General features: G+C 42.0%; 1 protein-coding gene across 3 annotated transcripts in view; it reads left to right on the top strand.

Annotated features, from left to right (window-relative positions):
• Window positions 1–336: 336 nt before the first annotated feature.
• LOC142465844 (regulator of G-protein signaling 12-like) overlaps window positions 337–18,637 on the top strand; it is a 107,004-nt gene continuing 88,703 nt past the window's right edge. The window contains exons 1-3 of one of the 3 annotated variants that reach the window (XM_075570206.1): window positions 373–497; window positions 4,553–4,674; window positions 8,367–9,359. In XM_075570206.1, the coding sequence (XP_075426321.1) occupies window positions 9,270–9,359 (90 nt within the window). In that variant the 5' untranslated portion in view covers window positions 373–497; window positions 4,553–4,674; window positions 8,367–9,269. Of the gene's footprint in view, window positions 498–4,552; window positions 4,675–8,366; window positions 9,360–18,637 lie in introns of all 3 variants that reach the window. The other 2 variants (XM_075570195.1, XM_075570224.1) reach the window with 2 other exon arrangements.

Raw genomic sequence — 18,637 nt, 5'->3', positions numbered from 1 at the left:
GGTAAATTAGTTAGAGGCCTCACGCGCCCCCCCGGCATTTAAATGCTTTGGGGAAGAGCGCAGGGCCTCTGTAACCGTCGCGCCCCCCTCCCAGCCCCCCAAACAAATTGCGTGCACCCCTGCAATATACCTACGTATATTTGAATTGTGTATTTTCCCCACTGATATGAAAAAGGCGTTTTAGTTCCACTCCATATAATTGAACTGTCTGCATTGTGTAAAATGAGTGCAGGCAATGTTCCCAAACCCTGCAAAAAAGGAAACTCCCAGCAAGTGGGAAGCTGCTACTCTGAATTCTGGGTGGAGAGCACAGTGAGGGGAGGAGATCGAGGTGAGTGGGAGCCAGGGCTGCACTTCTGGCTATTGAATTGGTGTAGGAAGCTCATCTGTACTAGGTGCACCAGAAAAGGGGGGAGGATTGTCTGCTCACCATGAAAGAAACCTTTCTTGGAGATATCCTGGGAATTGAAGACACCTTTAACACAAGTCAGTTGTCGGTGAGTATATATAACCAGTGTGCCAGTAGCATCTCAGGGCTGCGTGCTGTGAAAGCTGCTCGCAGAGGAATGTGCAAGTTACTGGGATTAAGTAGAAATAGCTGTGTTAGTCCCATTGCGATGTATATATCAAATAGCAAATAAATGAGTATTTCGGTATTCGTGACACCTCTTTTTATTTGGACTAACAAACAAACTGAAGTACTTAATTTACTGGGCAGTGTGTACTATGTGTCTGCTGGTACTAACGCTGGAAAAGGGGACATTTTTATATTTTCTCTCATTTTACTATGTTAAACATTTTAATCTTTAAAGCATGTGTGGTGTAGATGTTTTACATGCTCCATACATACATGTTTCGGTGTATGTATGTTTACGAAATCTTGTTAAGTCTATTCACTTTAAACTTTAGACACTTCGATGTTTGTTTTGTTATAAATGTCATTATTTCCTAGATTTTGTAATAAACTCATGGCATGTCTTTAACATTTTTTTAAGTGAAATCACATCTGCTGGTAGAAGGGTAATTAAATAGTCTGCCTCTCTAATTGGTGTTTAACAAGTTAGGTTCAATGTCTCAGCTGATAACCCTTTTCAGCCACATGGGGCATACATAGCACATCATGGTCTTCTTGAAACCTTTTTTGCTTTGTCAGTATTTTACAGATGCAATTTGGTTTAAGAACTGGCTGTTTACAAGTATTTAAGACCAGTATTCCTTGAGTAGCAGGACCATTACTGAACATTTGTTGGTTACATGTGGCCTTCTTAAGCATTCATGGCATTAACTCCTTTTGTTGCTGGACATACTTTCAGTATATAGCTCCTTTTGTATTGTTTGACTGCACTCATGTCTTTTTGAATAATTTCGTTTGATACTATGTATTTCACTTGAAGGCAATCCAAGCGAGCCTATTACAAAAATAAATAAATCCTTTTTTGTTTTAATATGCAACCTTTCATTACCTTTATTGAAAATGAATTGCCTAAGCTGCCAGTCTATTTTGTTGTCCTGTGATCAATCAGCAAAGATCCTGCTTCCTAGGGTTCACTAAATGGCTGTCTTTCAGTTTCAATCAATCCTTCGGTCCGTGTAAGGCTACGGCCCCAGATACTGCGTGCACGCGCGCATGCGCCATTTTCAGCTGTGGTCTGGGACGCGCTTCGAGAAGAGCAAGAGATCTTGAACGGGTGGCATGGCTGGGGTGCGGCCATGACGTTACGCGGCTGGTCCAACCTAATTGGCGGAACCGCCGCCGTGACGTAGCTAGCGCTCGGCCGATGCGCCAAACGACACATTTCTTGTCTTTTGGCAAAGGATGTCGCGCATCGCGCTTTCTGCAGGCGCGGGCAGGCAGTGGGGACGAGGCCTGACTCGGCAGCTACAATGTATTCCTTGATTACTAAGGTACCATTGTCTATTGTTACAGTTTGCAGCTCAAACTGCTGGGAATATTGGCAACAAATGATCACAAACAGGAAAGTGTTACAAATATCTTGCACTGCTGGGGAGGTGGGCTAAAGCCTGCTATAGAAATCAAGGATGCTCAGTATCTTAAAACTCAATGTAATTTTTAATAAGAGTTGAATAAAAAAAAAATGTAGGTGTTATTATCTAATACTACAGGATTGATTTATTATAAAAACCACGTAGGATATTGCATGGATTGCTCCCTTTTACAATTGTGAGTGATTTGGTAACATTTGGGGGTTTGTGTATGCCTATACATTTGAATACCTGTTGCATTAGTGGAAACTCCCCTCCCCCTTCTCTGTGGTCCTATTTATTAACACTATTTCTTTACTATACAATAAAAATATCACTTGTGAGCACGTCTGTCTATTATACAGTATGATATACTACTCCTGTATTCTAGTATTTATCCATTATTCCAGCGGGGCGCAAGATTGTTCAGGGGGGACGCGGCGGTTGCAGAGGCCCCGCGCTCTTCCCCCCAAGGCATTTAAATGAATGCCGGGGATTCGCGTGAGGCCTCTGCAACTTCACTTGCCTTCTCTTCGGCGACGCGGCATGCTAGCATCATTTGACGCCGGAGAGGAGGTAAGAGGGGGGGGCGCGTGCAGGAATGGGGGCGCAGGCTGGAAAGATTGCCCACCTCTGCCTTATTCTAATGTTCTCTGCTCAGATATCAAGGTATCTTCACTTTGCTTCCTCCAGTTTCTTGCTCTCATTATTGACCTGAAGCATCTCCCCTCATACTTTTATATACCTTCTCTTTCAACGCCCACTCTTATCCTCCAATACCTGGGACCTCTCTCCCCCTGCCTCTCATTATTCCCTCCCTATTTGCTATATTCTCACTCCTTTTGTAAACTTTTCTCTTCTCATCAACATCCCCACTCCCCTCCTGTCCACGTTTCTTCATCCCTCCTCCTTTCCACTTTTGCATGTGCCCATACACTGCACCACTATTTACGCACCTCTTTCCCAAACAACTTCTACACCCCTAAATAAAAAGCACCCCCACAAATACTCTATTCACCTTCTGTCTCTCTCCTCCTTCTTGCTGCTGGGGATATCTCCCCTAATCCTGGACCCAGCCATATGCACACCTGCTCTCACCCACGCCTCCTTTCCACCTCTTTCCCTGCTAATGGAATTATACCATTTAATTTAATACAGACCAACCTTAAAACTCACATCACAAAAGCCTGCACTAACGGCTACTGTCCCACACCCACAGTCACTGCTACCAACCATCGTGGCCAAGCACTGCCACCCACAGCACTTATTCCCTCACCTGCTGTCTCTGTAAATCTCCCATTTTACCACTTCGATTGTAAGATCTCCGGGGCTGGGATTTCCTTTCCTATTGTCTCACTTTGCTGCGCTTATTGTATTATAATTCTCTGTACTGCATTGTTTTTGGGAAGCGCAGAGTACACTTTTGACGCTATATACATTAAGAGCCATACATACATACATACATACATACATACATACATACATACATACATACATACATACATACATTTCACCAAAATCAAATGCCCAGGGAAGGAGACACAGCACTACAGGAAGATGGGGAAAAAATGGTATTTAATCCATTGGATACCTATAGTGTTGTCTCCTTCCCTGGTCATTTGGTTTTGGTGAAGTATCTTTTTTATACTATTTACGACGCGCACACTTGCCAATTGTGAGCTAATTGTTTTGTATATATGGTGTGCTTTCTCGTGTGTGTTTGTGTATTTTTTTTTAAGTCACTGTCCTTGACACACACACCAGAATATGCCACTGCTGAGTTTAAAGTGATTTGTCATGTTCACGCAGGACAAATTGGGTTTAATCTCCATTATGAAACAAATTCTACGGCTAACTATAATGTTTCAAAGCTGTGCGTTTCATGCAGGATGCGCGTTTCATGGTGATGGATGTATTTATCATGTGCTATATGCTGCTGTTTAGCTATGGACGATCATCGCGTAGGCAGCTCATCTAATAACTAATAGTCAGTGGGAACAGCGTGTCATGGGGCATTCATAGTGATTTCTTTCATTTGGTGAATCCATGGCATGTGGCTGGCAACTCCCATCAATCACTGGAGGACACGCCTGCAGAAGGACCTTGTAAGGGCAGGAAACGTCTCTGACATCCCCCAATTCTGACTACCGTGGGTCACTTTCTACACCAGGGGTGGGCAACTTCTGTCCTCATGGGCCACCAGCATGTCAGATTTTCAGGATATTCCTGCTTCAGCACAGGTGACTCAAGGGTAGTGGGAGTGGCTCAGTGAGTAAAAGACACTGACTGGCACGGAGAGTTTGAAGCAGGGGAACCTGGTTCAATTCCCGGTGTCGGCTCCTTGTGACCCTGGGCAAGTCACTTTATCTCCTTGTGCCTCAGGCACCAAAAACATAGATTGTAAGCTCCACGGGGCAGGGACCTGTGCCTGCAAAATGTCTCTGTAAAGCGCTTCGTATAACTAGCAGCGCTATACAAAAACATGCTATTATATTTTTATTATTATTAACTTCATGATACCACAAGTGCTTAGTGCTGCACCTGGCGACTCACCATCTTATCTCCCTAGAAAGACAGAAGGGAGGAGCGAGATAAGAGGAAAATGCCATGGGCGAGAAACTGGCAGTCTCCTGTCCGTCCAGTTTATATACATGCAAGTGACCGTGGGATGTTTTTACAAATGAAAACCAGGTGATTGATTTGCTTATTAAAAAGATACATTTCTAAGAGGTTTTTTTCATTTTTTTTATTGATTTTAAGTTTTATCCTAGAAGTGTTTTTTATAAACATTTGAAACCAGGTTCATCTTGCCCTTGTGTGTAATCCATTTCTCTAATTTAGTCCTTTTAACATTAAGACAAGCTTTCCAAAAGGGTTTTGAATTTTCAAACAGCTAGAATTGGGGGTTGTTACATTACCCAGACGTGTCATATTTAGCCCTGTTTGTTGCATGCGGCCTACAAATCTTAAAGCCGCAATCCTGTCAAAGATGCCCCCCTTCTTTTTATTTATTTTGAATCTTTATTTTTTTTACAGCATGAGTTGGGGGGGGGGGGGGGGGGGGGAAGAGGTCCTGCTTTGCTGACCTTGTTCCCGTGATACCTATTGGTACAGTTACCAAAGTTACTTTGTGGGTTTTTTAAATGGCTGTCAAAGTGGAAGCCACAACCGATGTCGCAGCTTCCTGTTGGGGGTCCCACGAGTTTTTAGGACCCTTTTTTGATTTGCCCTGGCGGGACATTTAAGACAAGTAACTTCACTGGTTAGTAACCAGCATGGTTTATCTCTGCAGGACCGCTCTTACCCAGCCGCTAAAAAAACCCTAGGAAGATTGGGGGGAGGCGGGGTGTAAAAAAAACAACCCTCGCCCTCTTCCAAAAAAAGATCACTCTCACTGGATTGTTGGCTTTAAGCCGCATGTACAGTGTGCTTAGTATGCAGAGTTCCTAGCACATTTCCAGATCCATTCCAAGTTGTCCATTTCTATCTGGAACTGCAAGAAAGTAAAAATAATTAGACATTTTTATCGTTCATATTCTGTTTAGCATTAAAATCTAAGCCCAAAAGCTTAACATTGTGCAGTAGAGAGATCACAAATATGCAGTGTTTTTCTTAAGGAGTAGTGATGTCTTTCTATCACCTATCATTCATCTATCACCTATCAAAGCAGCAATTCCACAGTGATCAGGTTTTTCACAGTACTGTATTTAGAAAAGTGTCCATTTTAAGCTTCTACAAAAAATGATGATAATATATTTATGTATATTGGTAGAATACACGAGGAACTATTTGATCAGGATGGAAAAAAAGAAAAGTAAAAGCAGTTTATAGGAAAATATTTGATTAAGTAGCACTTCTCCTTTAATTATTAATCTGGAGGGGTTATCCCAATCTCAGCACCAGAGGCATTCGTTTATATATATTTAAATAATATAATATTTATAATAAATATATAATAAAATTATATAATATATTTATATAAATATATATAAACGAATGCCTCTGGTACATATATATATATAAAGCTTGTAGCCATTAACGGCCCCAACAGTATACCTCCTTTCCCATTGCAAAACATACATTTTCAGTTTTACTTGATTCATTGTTTAAAAAAAATAAAAATATATAGGTATAAGCCAAGGGCAGTGCAGAATGAATGGTTTTACATTGTTCGGTAAGAGTCCCTAACAAAGGTGTTACAGCTGAGTTTCTTACACATCCTATAACCTGGTACAGGCGGTCCTCATTATCCAACGTTTCACTTTACAACGAATGTTATATCCAACGCTTTACAATGCAACCCTAAGGGACATTTTTCGGCACCGGAATGCGTTATCATACGCTCACCGCCACTGATTAATACGGGACTCACTTTACAACGGTTTCACTATCCCACGCTACTTCCAGAACGGGTTCCGGTGGATAACCGAGGACTGCCTGTACATTCATTTACATTTGCTGAATGTCCTCTTATTCCCGTACCTTGTCCATGCCCTGCTCTCCTGCAGCACTCTGCCTGCAACTGAGAAATAACCATGTGCCTATGAGAGCTTCCGATATATATGGTCTCTCTAATACACCACATTACCTCTAACACTCCAAGAGGGATATCTACTGTATGATATGATTTTCACCGTTGGGCTTTTGCACATACATTTGCCAAGCTTTTTAACATTGTGATGTATTAGTTTTGTATTTTGTAATAAATGCTTCTTGTGGAATAGTTACATGGCTGTGACTTTCCTCAGACAGTCAGGAATGGGAGAGCGTTCGTGCTTCGTATGTTCCAATCGTGTTTGCAGCCATAGCCATGGATGGGATCTCCTGCTAGATGCATTATCGTGCCTTGCGATGTTCAGTGAATGCCACAAAGGACCCCCTAACAGTTATTCCCTGGTCTGGTGTATGAGTCTTTATTTTGGGCAGTAGGAACTGTATATTCTATCTTATTAGTGCGAGCGGGATGCAGCACAAGTGAACTGCTAGTGATACGGACTAACAGCCTGTAGTATGTAGAACATAAAAGTAATTAACTACCTGGCTTAAATGGTAAACTTTGTCATTCTAAGGCCACGCTTATAGTGCGCGCGACGGCGACGCGACGGATGACGTCACCCGTCGCCACCCGCAAATGTTGTATTTCGCTTTGCAGCGACGTCGCAAGCGACCTGGCCGTTGATTGGTTCAGAGGCTGTCACACGTGGCGACAGCCTCTGAAAAATCAAATTTGACCGGCTTCCAAATTTCAAGCTGCCACGTTGCTCCCATCGCGCCGCGCTTACTATAAGCGCACGCGACGGCGGCAATACATTTGCTATAAGCGCAGCCTAAGACTTCAAATGAGGGGCAAAGGAGTACAAACAGCCTTGTGATGGAAGGGTGGAGAGTATAACAAAGTTGGCGTTAATGTTTTGGAAATTGAAAAATCAGACACGGTTTTTATTTTATTTTTTCTTGTAAAGTGCTCACAAAAAGCTTTCTATTGATGTATAGCATGACTGGGTAGCAAAAATGTTATAGGAGACAGCGTGACATGCTGTGAATGTACAGTAGTGCGTAGAGGCGTTTGCATGGTTGATTACCTTTATTGCAAATCCAATATGCAGATGTAGCAGGCGTTGCTGTTCCCTTTTGGTGGGCACGATTGAACACTGCTGTTGAATCCTATGGAAACTGTAATATTCTGCGTTACACAGGGATGTTTTGGCATTACCAGGGACAGAGGATGGATATATCTATATGTTGCTAAATTCGACATTAGATTTGTGCGATTTGTTCTGTATTCGCTTTTTTGTTGGCCATATTTTGCATACTGTGTTTGCCAGTAAGTCTCCCACTGCTCTGATGTGCTGCTGTGAATTGTACTAAACCCTTTTGTCCCCCCATTGGAGCTGTACTAGGTGTGACTCCATATAATCCGTGATGGGCTCAGTCAGCGCTGACAGTTCTACCAATATATACCCCCTGCCTTCTTAATTATACATCATTTATTTAATAGCAGGTGCTCAATATCTTAATCCTGCACACAAAAAAACCCCTGTGTGTTTTAACATGTCTGACAATTGTCCACATTTACCTACTGTGCATTTTTATCTGAACTTCAATATGCAAATTGTTATAACAAATGGGTTAATGTTTGTGTATGCTAAAGGAATTGTCCAGTGTGCCTTTATCTTCTTTTTATTAGGGCGTTGGTGATAGCAACATGTGGCACTAGCTAATGTTTGATCTGCATAATGTAAATTGGTGCCTGCACACGGTGAGAATGTAAACCCTTAGAAGTCACAAGCACACCAAATTCTCCAGAACTGGGACTGATCCCTACAGCACAGCATACAGTATTGTGTGACCAGGGCTAATTTGTTGCTTGGGTTATGTTTCAGACTGCTCTGGCACGGAGGAATTATTGCGCGACTCGCCAGCAACCAGAACCGATTTGCCCTGGTGGTACCTCCAGTCTTCAAGTGGGAAGTTCTGGTTTGAGGGAGAGTCATCCCTGTTAATTAATGTCTGCTATGTTGAAACGATAAATACAATTTGGAAATAGAAACCAATGGTGCCTTATTCCAAAGAAGCACAACACCACTACTTCCACACACTATACAATACAATACAATGTTTTTGTTTGGACTGGATAAGGAACCAACTTTAAATCCGATATGAAATTCACCCGTAGTCGCTTCTTAGAAAATCCAAGCCATGGGTAAGAGGCCCTAATCTGCAAGAATAACTGCTGGACAGTTTGACCGTGAAATTAATATTTAGGAAAGAAAATGAAAGGAAGCCGATTTTGGGCACTATACATGGGGCTGGGATTTTAAGCTTTAGCCTGCACATATCGGGAGAAAATCTTCTAATTGTCACTGACTAAACATAGATTAAAGTGCTGTGTGAGTAGCTATGGGTAAGGAAGGTGTCATCTTCAGTGGTGAATAAAGCTGAGCTGGCCTCTCTGCACTCCATCCAGCGGCAGAATCCTGGCTGCTCTCAAACTGCAGTTCACAGAGTGGGGAAGGGATCTTATTTTGGAAGAGTAGACCTGGGACGTTGCTATTTATTTTTTATTTTTTAAACAATTGTATTTTACCTGTACCACCGAACTTAAAACCGGGCAATGAAAACATCTGTCTAACGTGAGGATTCCTACGAGTCCCTGTTGCCACAGCAGTGAGTAAGCAGGAACGTCGTCTTCTATTCCATGAAACTTTACCGACATGTAGAGACACGGCACATTGTCTGGGGCTGTTTTCTCTTTCCCCCCCCCCTACTTTTTTTGAGTTGTTGCGATGATTAAAAATAAACATATTCAAGTTGACATGCTGGGGCTGAGGAAAGGCATTTGGAGGCAGCCGACTTCTGTCTGGTACGATGAAAAGGTAAGAGACTTGCAGTTTTTGCGTTGGGCTATGTTATGGTAAAAAGTTAGGGGGCAAACGGTAGTCTTCAGATCGCTGGGTGCTGCTGTACTGGGCACCGGATTAAGCACGTCTCACGACTATAACAAGCATTAGCATTTTCCCTTTGCGGACAGGAAGTGCAATGTTAGCATTGTGTTCCTTGAAGCACGTTTAAGTATGGTTTTCCCATAAATATGCTCATTTTTGACTTTCATCTCTCCGGTGCGGGAACACGAGGGATCAGTAGGATTTTAAGTAATAGTTGTTTGTTTGTTTTGGTATAATGGCACATTCTATTTTTACAATTTGGATCTAGCAAGTTCTTTATTGTGAAGTATAGGGTGCGTGATAGTTTTTAGGAATGTAAACAAACTTCTCTTAAAGGGGAACTCGCGCAGACAGGAGGGACATATAGTGTTCGCCTGTAGAGCAGCCAACATTGTTTTTGTAATAATAATTTAAAAAAATTAAACTGATGTTTTAAATGGAGTACAAGCATTCAGGACCACTAGGGTCTCTTCAGGCAAGTTGCATATCCCAGTGTGTGTCCCTTGTTCAGTTGGGAGGTATAGAATGGGGCAAATAGTACATAGGCCGGGGTGCCAATGTCGGGTATTGCACCCAGATCTGGGGGTAACAACCAGTGACTTGAATAGCAGTTAACACCAGATCGGGGTGTGATACCCTGCTTCAGAGCTTAGTGAATCTCCCCTATGGAGGAGTTATCAGTGGGTAAAACGGCAGTTTCCCTGCATCAATAGCCCAATTAATATTTCTAGCCAAGTTAAAGGGAAAAAAATAATAATACATTTTCCCCAAAATAGGCGTTTTAGGGGGGCTCAATGGAAAAAAAATACTTTTGGGGAGCCCGGTGTTGAAGTTTGAGATAAGATTAAGGTGACATACTGGGTAGTGGATGGATCTGGGAGCTGCCAGTACATTCACACAGACCTAATCTTATTCATATTCATACAGGACTAAGTTAAAGCAGGAATAGTAAACATCCCTAAATAGTTCAGACAGACCTATAAATGTTTACAGTATTTTCTAATGTGTCTATACCGACTAACGTATGCTGTATTGCTATAAAATGTGCTGGTCTCATGATAAATACATTCTGATATTTGCTTTATTTTGTTTAAAATGTGAGTTTGACAGTACCCCATTTCCTATTAACACCAAAGCCATAAAAAACACATCTTAAAATGGCTAGTGTAATAATTGTTTTGTAGGGATGGGGAATAGCTACTGGGGTCATCATCATTTTAGGTAATCACAATTCCATAGTGGTGTAATATATAATTTCTTCTCTACCAAACGGACCAACCGTACATAGCAATACACTGTAGTATACGCCTCTCTGTAAGCCAAGTACTTAGCAATACACAGTATTATACGCCTCTCTGTAAGCCAAGTACTTCGTCGTATTGACTTGTTCAGATCTATTGATGTTTGCCAGGCCTTGGTCCCATTAGCAAACCATTCAATCGGTCAAATGGGATTAAAAATAATAATAATAATTTGGTTTTATTTAATGATGTAATATTTGTGTTTAATAGAATTGATCTTAAATGTATTGTGTAGTGGATTCACATAAGGGGTGTGGAACTTAAATTGATTGACATTTTAATTTATTCTAAAATATTTTTTTTCCGGTGCTGAAAGGGTCAATTATTTTGCATCCCTCACTGAAAGGATCAATTAAATATAAATTGTTTTCCTTGTGTAATTGTAAGTCAGTTTTCAACCATTTGTCACCAAAGGTGTGACCACTCTTTACAACACATTTCAGCCCTAATTGCACCAGTCTACTTGACTAAAGACCAAGAAATTGCTGAATGGCCATTTGGTCTGGTGGATGCCTTCTGGCCAATGACCGAATCATTAGCATGCCATTTGGCTGATTAAGGGAATGTGTTTCGTGTAACCCATTCACTGCTTGCAAAGCATAGCTGGCCCCCTTCTGCGAAGGGATTGATATTTGAGATCTGAGACTGGAGTGAACAAATAATCCCCTCACCCCCCCTCCTCCACTCCCCAGGTGGGGAGAAGGGGGTCTCCAGAGCTGAACCGCAGTCATTTCTGCTTCGGGGAACCAAAATACTTGCCTCTAGGGGCTGCTGATGTCTCTTATCCTTTTTAGTGGTCCATCGAGCCAGTATTAAGCCACAAGGGATGACATCGCTGCTTTCTATTGGGCCGTGGGACCTTTAAAAATATAATTTTCGTGCCCAGCTGAGGATGCTACCAGCAGCCCCCATAGAAGCAAGTATCTCAGGAAGCGGGGCATCCACAGAGCTGGAATTCATGTGGTGACTCTCTCCTTAGCCTAGTAAAAAACAAACCATCACAAGGTAAAACCTTGGTGAAAAGATTTTAACTTGTTTCCATAGGAACAGATTCATTTTTGGAGGAGGGAAAGGTTCTGGTCTTTAATGTCCTCTTGTGATGAGTTCTTGTTGGTTCTAGAATCTACAAGTACATTGATTATGGAAGATGTTTCTCCTATGTTACCATTCCTAATCAAGCAGTTACAATTGAGCTCCAATAAGTATCAGATGAGCATGAATTTCAAAGGACCTGGCACAAAGAAAAAAAAACTTTCCTGGCTTTTAAAAATGTAGCTGGTATTTTTTTTTTCTCTTTGAAGAATAATTAAAACTTTTGCAAATAAGCAGTTCCATCTAGTTCCGCTTAACGGTTTTTGTTTGTCACTATTGTGCTGTTCGTCTGTTTGTCCCTAGTTTGTAGTTCTGCAGTTACATTGTGGGGGTGTAACGTTTTAGCAAAAATATCCACAGGGGAATTTAAAATGGCTGCTGTCCTCCTCACACATTTAAGCAGAGGTTGCTATGGTTACACAGGTTTTTATTTTTTATACGGCAGATGAGAGCCAGAAAAAAAATAAAAATCTCTGCTTTTCTAATGAAGGCCGATAAAAACAAATAGTTGTCATCACCCACAATTATGGAGAATACAGTAAATGTCTAGGAGGTACTGCGCTGCTATTAAAGGGGCAGTTCCTTCAAGGACCAAAGTGAACGAATGGCAGTGGCATGTTTAGTATGGTGGTTAACTCCATTTTTAAGCAGATCAGACATGTATGTATGTATGTATGTATGTTGGACTGTAAAGGTCTCCATAGCAACCAAATACCTTTGGGAGTCCTTATGATCTTTACCTAATCTCTTTTGTGGTGACACCGTTTGTAACCTGTTGTACATGCAGGGTCCGGTGTTCATAGGATTTCCCCTTTTGATTAGTTTGGCTAATCATCCCAGCCTAATTAGTTGTGTGGCCCACCAGGGTACCCCATGATGTAGTGCAGGGGCGGCCAACTCCAGTCTGCAAGGGCCCCAAACAGGTCAGGTTTTCAGGATATCCCTGCTTCAGCACAGGCGGCTCAGTCAGAATGCCACCTGTGCTGAAGTCGGGTTTTAAGGATATCCCTGCCTGCTGTTGGAGGCCCTTGAGGACTGGAGTTACCCGACCTTGATTGTAGTGGCTACGTCACGGGTTTTAAGGGCGTTTTTTCTTTAAGGGACGTCTCGTTATGCGCTCCGCATAGTCAGTGACGGCGCGATAACCTGAGCACCATGTGCCGGGAGGGCGTCATGTGACCCTCCAGAGCGCAAACAGGGAAAGGGCTTATGGGAAACACAAATTGACAAACCGTATGCAAAGTGGACACGAAGAAATAGAATGGTTCATTCTCACACAGATTAAATAAATGAATAGTTTACTTTAGGGAGGTTGGGTCTTCCTGAGGGACAAAGTAACCACAATATATATATTTGCATATGAGTGTCAAAACGGAGGGCTACTGGGCATGGCAATATATGGTTAAAATCAAGGACAGAACACAGACAGAGCCCAATGCAGCTTCCAATGACACAGATACACAGTAAAGTACCTATATATATATCTATGTATATCTAAACTAAAAACATATGGTCATTTAGTTTGATTCTTTGGCCAACCTGTCTGTGTTCTATGTTCTGTCCTTGATTTTAACCATATATTGCCATGCCCAGTAGCACTCCGTTTTGACACTCATATGCAAATATATATATTGTGGTTACTTTGGGGGTATATAAATTAGGAGCTTACTGGTTTTCTCTGTTTTGCAATCTTGTCCAGCTGGTCACGGCTGATTAAGGGAGGGTGGCTCCTCCTTCCCAGGTTCCATGCTCACCCCCATCCCACTATGCTTCCAAATGGTTAATAAGGATCATTCATTTTCCACACACGCAGGTCCATGCATGCAGTTTGGTTGTGATAAATCTAATTCAGAGGGCTTTTCCTGGTATTATACAGGTAAATAAGAGCTTCAATCAAACTAAGAACTATGCAGCTAATCACAACAGCTTTATTATAACGTTTTCTTCCTGGTATTATACAGGTTATTAAGAATTTGATTAGTGTTAAGGACCTGCACAAAATGTATGTATATCTTTTTATATAGCGCCATCCATGTTTGGTACATAGCGCGTCAAAGCAGTAATACACAATACATAATAATACAACACATAATGGGAATAAGCGCTTCATACATAAAAGTAACATTAGGAAAAGGAGTCCCTGTCCAGAAGAGCTTACAATCCGAGTGGTAAGTAGAAAGAACGTACAGAGACAGGAGGGTGTCCTGGTATGTGTGACGGCAAGGGGTCAAGGTAAATGTACGAGATGTACGTGTATAGTAACAGTTAGCGGAGCTACCCATATGCTTAATTAAAGAGGTGTGTTTTTAACAGAGTTCCTAAAGGTGGTTAGAGGGGATTCAAGTTGAATATTGAGGGAAAGGACATTCCAGAGGTGTGGGGCAGTGAGTTAGAGAGTTTAAGCGGGAAAGGGCTTTAGATACAAAAGGGGTAGAGAGAAGACATCCTTGAGAACGTAAGAGTATGGAAGGTGTATAGCAAGAAATTAGGGCTGAGATGTAAGGGGGGGCAGAAGAGTGTAAAGCTTTAAAAGTGAGGAGGAGAATTGAAAGATACGTCCTTTCCTCTGCTCGAGTGCTAAAACTTTGACCCAGGCCCTTATTCTCTCCCGTCTCAATTACTGTAACCTCCTGCTGTCCGGCTTCCTGCCTCTCCCCTACAATCTATCCTAAAAGCTGCTGCCAGAATCACTCTACTCTTTCCTAAATCTGTCTCCGCGTCTCCCCTCCTGAAATCCCTCTCCTGGCTTCCACACAATCCCGCATCTCGCACTCAATTGTCCTCCTCACTTTTAAAGCTTTACACTGTTCTGCCCCTCCTTACATCTCAGCCCTAATTTCTCACTATGCACCATCCCGACTCTTGCGTTCTGCTCAAGGATGTCTTCTCTCTACCCCCTTTTGTATCTAAAGCCCTCTCCCGCCTTAAAACTTTCTTACTGATTGCCCAGCACCTCTGGAATGCCCTTCCCCCTCAGTACCCGACTAGCACCCTCTCTATCCACCTTTAAGACCCACCTTAAGACACACTTGCTTAAAGAAGCATATGAGTAGCACTTTGGCTAACACTATACACATGATACATAAAGCCTGGCCTCCTGCAGACACACTTACCAGAATGCCCTCCTACTGTCTCTGTACATTCTTCCTACCTACCAATTAGATTGTAAGCTCTTCAGAGCAGGGACTCCTCTTCCTAAATGTTACTTTATGTCTGAAGCACTTATTCCCATGATCTGTTATTTGTATTTGTTATTTATATGATTGTCACGTGTATTACTACTGTGTAGCGCTATGTACATTAATGGCGCTACATACATACATACATACATACAGTGTGTGATAGGGATTTAAAAGGAAGAGACAGATTTATGAGGGAGTAGAGTGATTATAGCAGCAGCATTTAGGATGGATTGTAGAGGAGACAGGTGAGAGGCAGGAAGGCCGGACAGTAGGTTACAATAGTAGAGTTGAAAATGTATGTGTATGGATTTGTGTAGGAGCAAGAGGTTTGAGGGAGTGAGGTTAAGAGGGCAAGTGGTAGAGGGAGAAGAGATCAGCAGGGACAGGTCCTCCTGTGATAGGAAAAAGAGTAGGGGGAGGCAGGAGGAGAGCTAGGAAGAGGTGCAGAATATGAGGATACCGAGGGGATGCCTTGACAAATGGAATCCACCTTTTGTCTTTGCTGTTCCTGGAGACCTGTATGGTACATCTTTCATAACACAACTAAAGTGGAGCATATCAAACACGATTGTAGGGATTTGGTTATTTTATATTCTGAAAACTAGGTGTGTGTGTGTGTGTGTGTGTGTGTGTGTGTGTGTGTGTGTGTGTGTGTGTGTGTGTGTGTGTGTGTGTGTGTGTGTGTGTATATATATATATATATATATATATATATATATATATATATATATATATTCTGTAAATTGTGAAATACACGTCTGAAATGAAGTTTTGGTTCTTACACAGTCCTGCCATATAATAATGTAGGCATGCTCAAACAAGGCAAAAATAACTTGGCAAACGAACACTTGTGCACTCCCAGGCTGCATGTAAAGCTCACAGAAAAAATGTAAGGCTACGGCCAGGTAGGGAACTGGCGCTCGTGCGCTGCGCCCTGCTCGGCCTGGCAAGTTTAATGGCCGGCTTGGCGTGCGCTCGACTGGGGGCGCAGCCACGACATCACGGGGCTGGTTCGCCCTCATTGGGCGAATCGCTCACATGGCGCGCTTAAGAGCGGCAAATTCAAATTTGCTCACGCTGGCCACACACATTGCCGCAATGTGTTTCATCGCGACCAGCGTGACCCGTCCACCCAGTGCCAGCCTGGAGGAGGCCTAAAAAATATTGCAATCTGTGACCATTAGAAACTGTTTTTATTATAGGTACTTGATGGATCGTACCCCCAGGGGGCATTTGGTATACAGTCTATTCCATGGAAGTTCCCTTGCTCTAGCACCCGGACAGATTTTGGCACCTGGGGGAGATTGACTTCCCTTCTCACCCCATTGCAAAATAATACCTTTTTTAAACCCTTTGGTTGCAAGAGGGGCCTGCCAAACAATAAAGGGGTTTTACTTCACCCAATCTGTCTCCTCTTCCCTCAGTGTTGTTCCTGTTCCCCTCCCTGTAGCCTTTATGGAAAGTGGACTAAAGCTGGTTCTTAAAGGCAATTTGAACATTCTCCCCTTTTTTTTTGCTACTGAAAAAATGAAACTTATGTTATTTAAACTATGGCAAAGTTTTTACCTTTTTATTCGCTTTGTCCTTCGGGTTTGAAAGTGTTTAATGATTTCAATTAATAAAAGACACTAAGTTTTTTTTCATTTACCTGCGTCCTAAAGTACTGTATTTGCGTTCTCATTGCCATGCTTTTATACTATCTTTATACTTTGTTTCCTCTTATTTTGAAGCAGAACATTAAAAAGCTACGGGTTTCCTGTTTTATTCTGTTTCCGTGAGCAGTAAGAATGGTACTTGTATTTGAAAAGTGCAGTTTGACAATTATGTTTAAAGATGAATTCCGTATCATTCGCATGGCCAGTCCAGTGGTTGGCCTATGGTGTATCTTTTTTTTAGTTTGGATATTCTGGATAGGTTTTAAACACACCAACAAAACAGATTCCAATTATACTGTGGATGCCATATTCATGGCTGCTTTACATTTGAACATATATTGTTCTGTGTCCAAAGGGTGTAACCGAGATCATTCTGGCAATGTTCGGAAAATGTGCTAATTTACTAATTTACTAATTAGCTAATTACTGGCTAATGTAGACCCTCCATGATGGCCTCATAAATGTACCGGTGATGGCTGTACATCTCTGCAACCCTTCTTGAAGAGGTTAGGAGCTGCTTTGTGAATGATGCTATTTTACATTTTTCCATTACCTCCACTTTCCTCTTTAAATAAGTAGAGAAACTATATCAAGGTGGTAATTTTACATCAGAGGGTCAGAAGTCCCCGAATGACCAGCTAGCTATAGGTTTCCAACTCTGTGTTGTGTGGGTGACTCCAAAACTCCCACAGCTCCTTCTGTTTTGTCATTCTATTATAAACACACAAAGATGTTCCTAATTAGCGCTGCCAAACATGAATAAAACTAAATGTGTGGTGAATTAAAAACGAATTACTAGAACTAGTGTTTAAAGTGTGTGTTTAAATGAATCAGTTCTATACTATGAGAAAATACTTGTAGTATTTTTTTGTTTAAAAATGTAATTCAGCGTTTTAATCTATTATAATGTAACAAGCATTTTTTGGTTTCTATAGCAACCATTTACAAAGTCACTTCCCCTTCCTCTTCTGAAACAGGCTCTGGCACACCCCTGTTTGAGCCCTGCCCTCTCTAGCAGTGCACCAATTGTATCTAGTGACTGCCTGGTGACATGATCTTCCCCACAGAACATTGCATCTTTGGTCCTCTTCTGCTCCACTGACAGCCATTTAGTGAACCCTCGAGCCGAATCTTCGCCGATCCATCACAGGAGAACGGATGGATCGGCCACTTAGCTAATTACTTATCATTGTGTGGATTGTACAGGGATACCCCGCTTTAAGTACACTCACTTTAAGTACACTCGCGAGTAAGTACATATCGCCCAATAGGCAAATGGCAGCTCACGCATGCGCCTGTCATCACGTCCTGAACAGCAATACCGGCTCCCTACATGTACCAAAGCTGTGCGCAAGCAGGGAGACTATAGAGCCTGTTACAAATGCGTTATTTACATCAGTTATGCACGTATATAACGATTGCAGTACAGTACATGCATCGATAAGTGGGAAAAAGGTAGTGCTTCACTTTAAGTACATTTTCGCTTTACATACATGCTACGGCCCCATTGCGTACGTTAATGCGGGGTATGCCTGTATTGATGCACATATTAAAGGGAGGTGGGGGATGGCGGACGGCAGATTCAACTGCTGCTTTAAGAGCTAATATAATGAAGTGCATACATCAAACTTAAGAAAAGTTTGCAAACTAATAAAGTTAGTCTAAATGTGACCAGAGTACATGATGTCTCAAGTGACTTGACAAAGAGGGTTTTTGCTGCTCAATTACTGGTGAGGAACGGTTTCTCCAATTCTTACAAAATGCCATTTTCTTTTCCAAAGTAGGGAGCGCAGATCATCACAGAGAATGAAAGAAAATAAACACACACTGGTGCAATATGTTCCCACTGTTGGTAAGGGATTACGGGGTCACTCAGTGGTCCTACTCACATTCCCAACTCTTTAAAGCATATATCCCCAACTGTGGCAGTATCTACAGCAGTGGTCCACATGTCAGGCAATCTCACAGGAACAGAGATA

Source organism: Ascaphus truei, chromosome 1, assembly GCF_040206685.1.
Source record: "Ascaphus truei isolate aAscTru1 chromosome 1, aAscTru1.hap1, whole genome shotgun sequence".
In the NCBI taxonomy this organism is placed as follows: domain Eukaryota; kingdom Metazoa; phylum Chordata; class Amphibia; order Anura; family Ascaphidae; genus Ascaphus; species Ascaphus truei.
The sequence above is the reverse complement of the archived record's forward strand: the minus strand, read 5'-3'. Positions and strand labels throughout refer to the sequence as shown.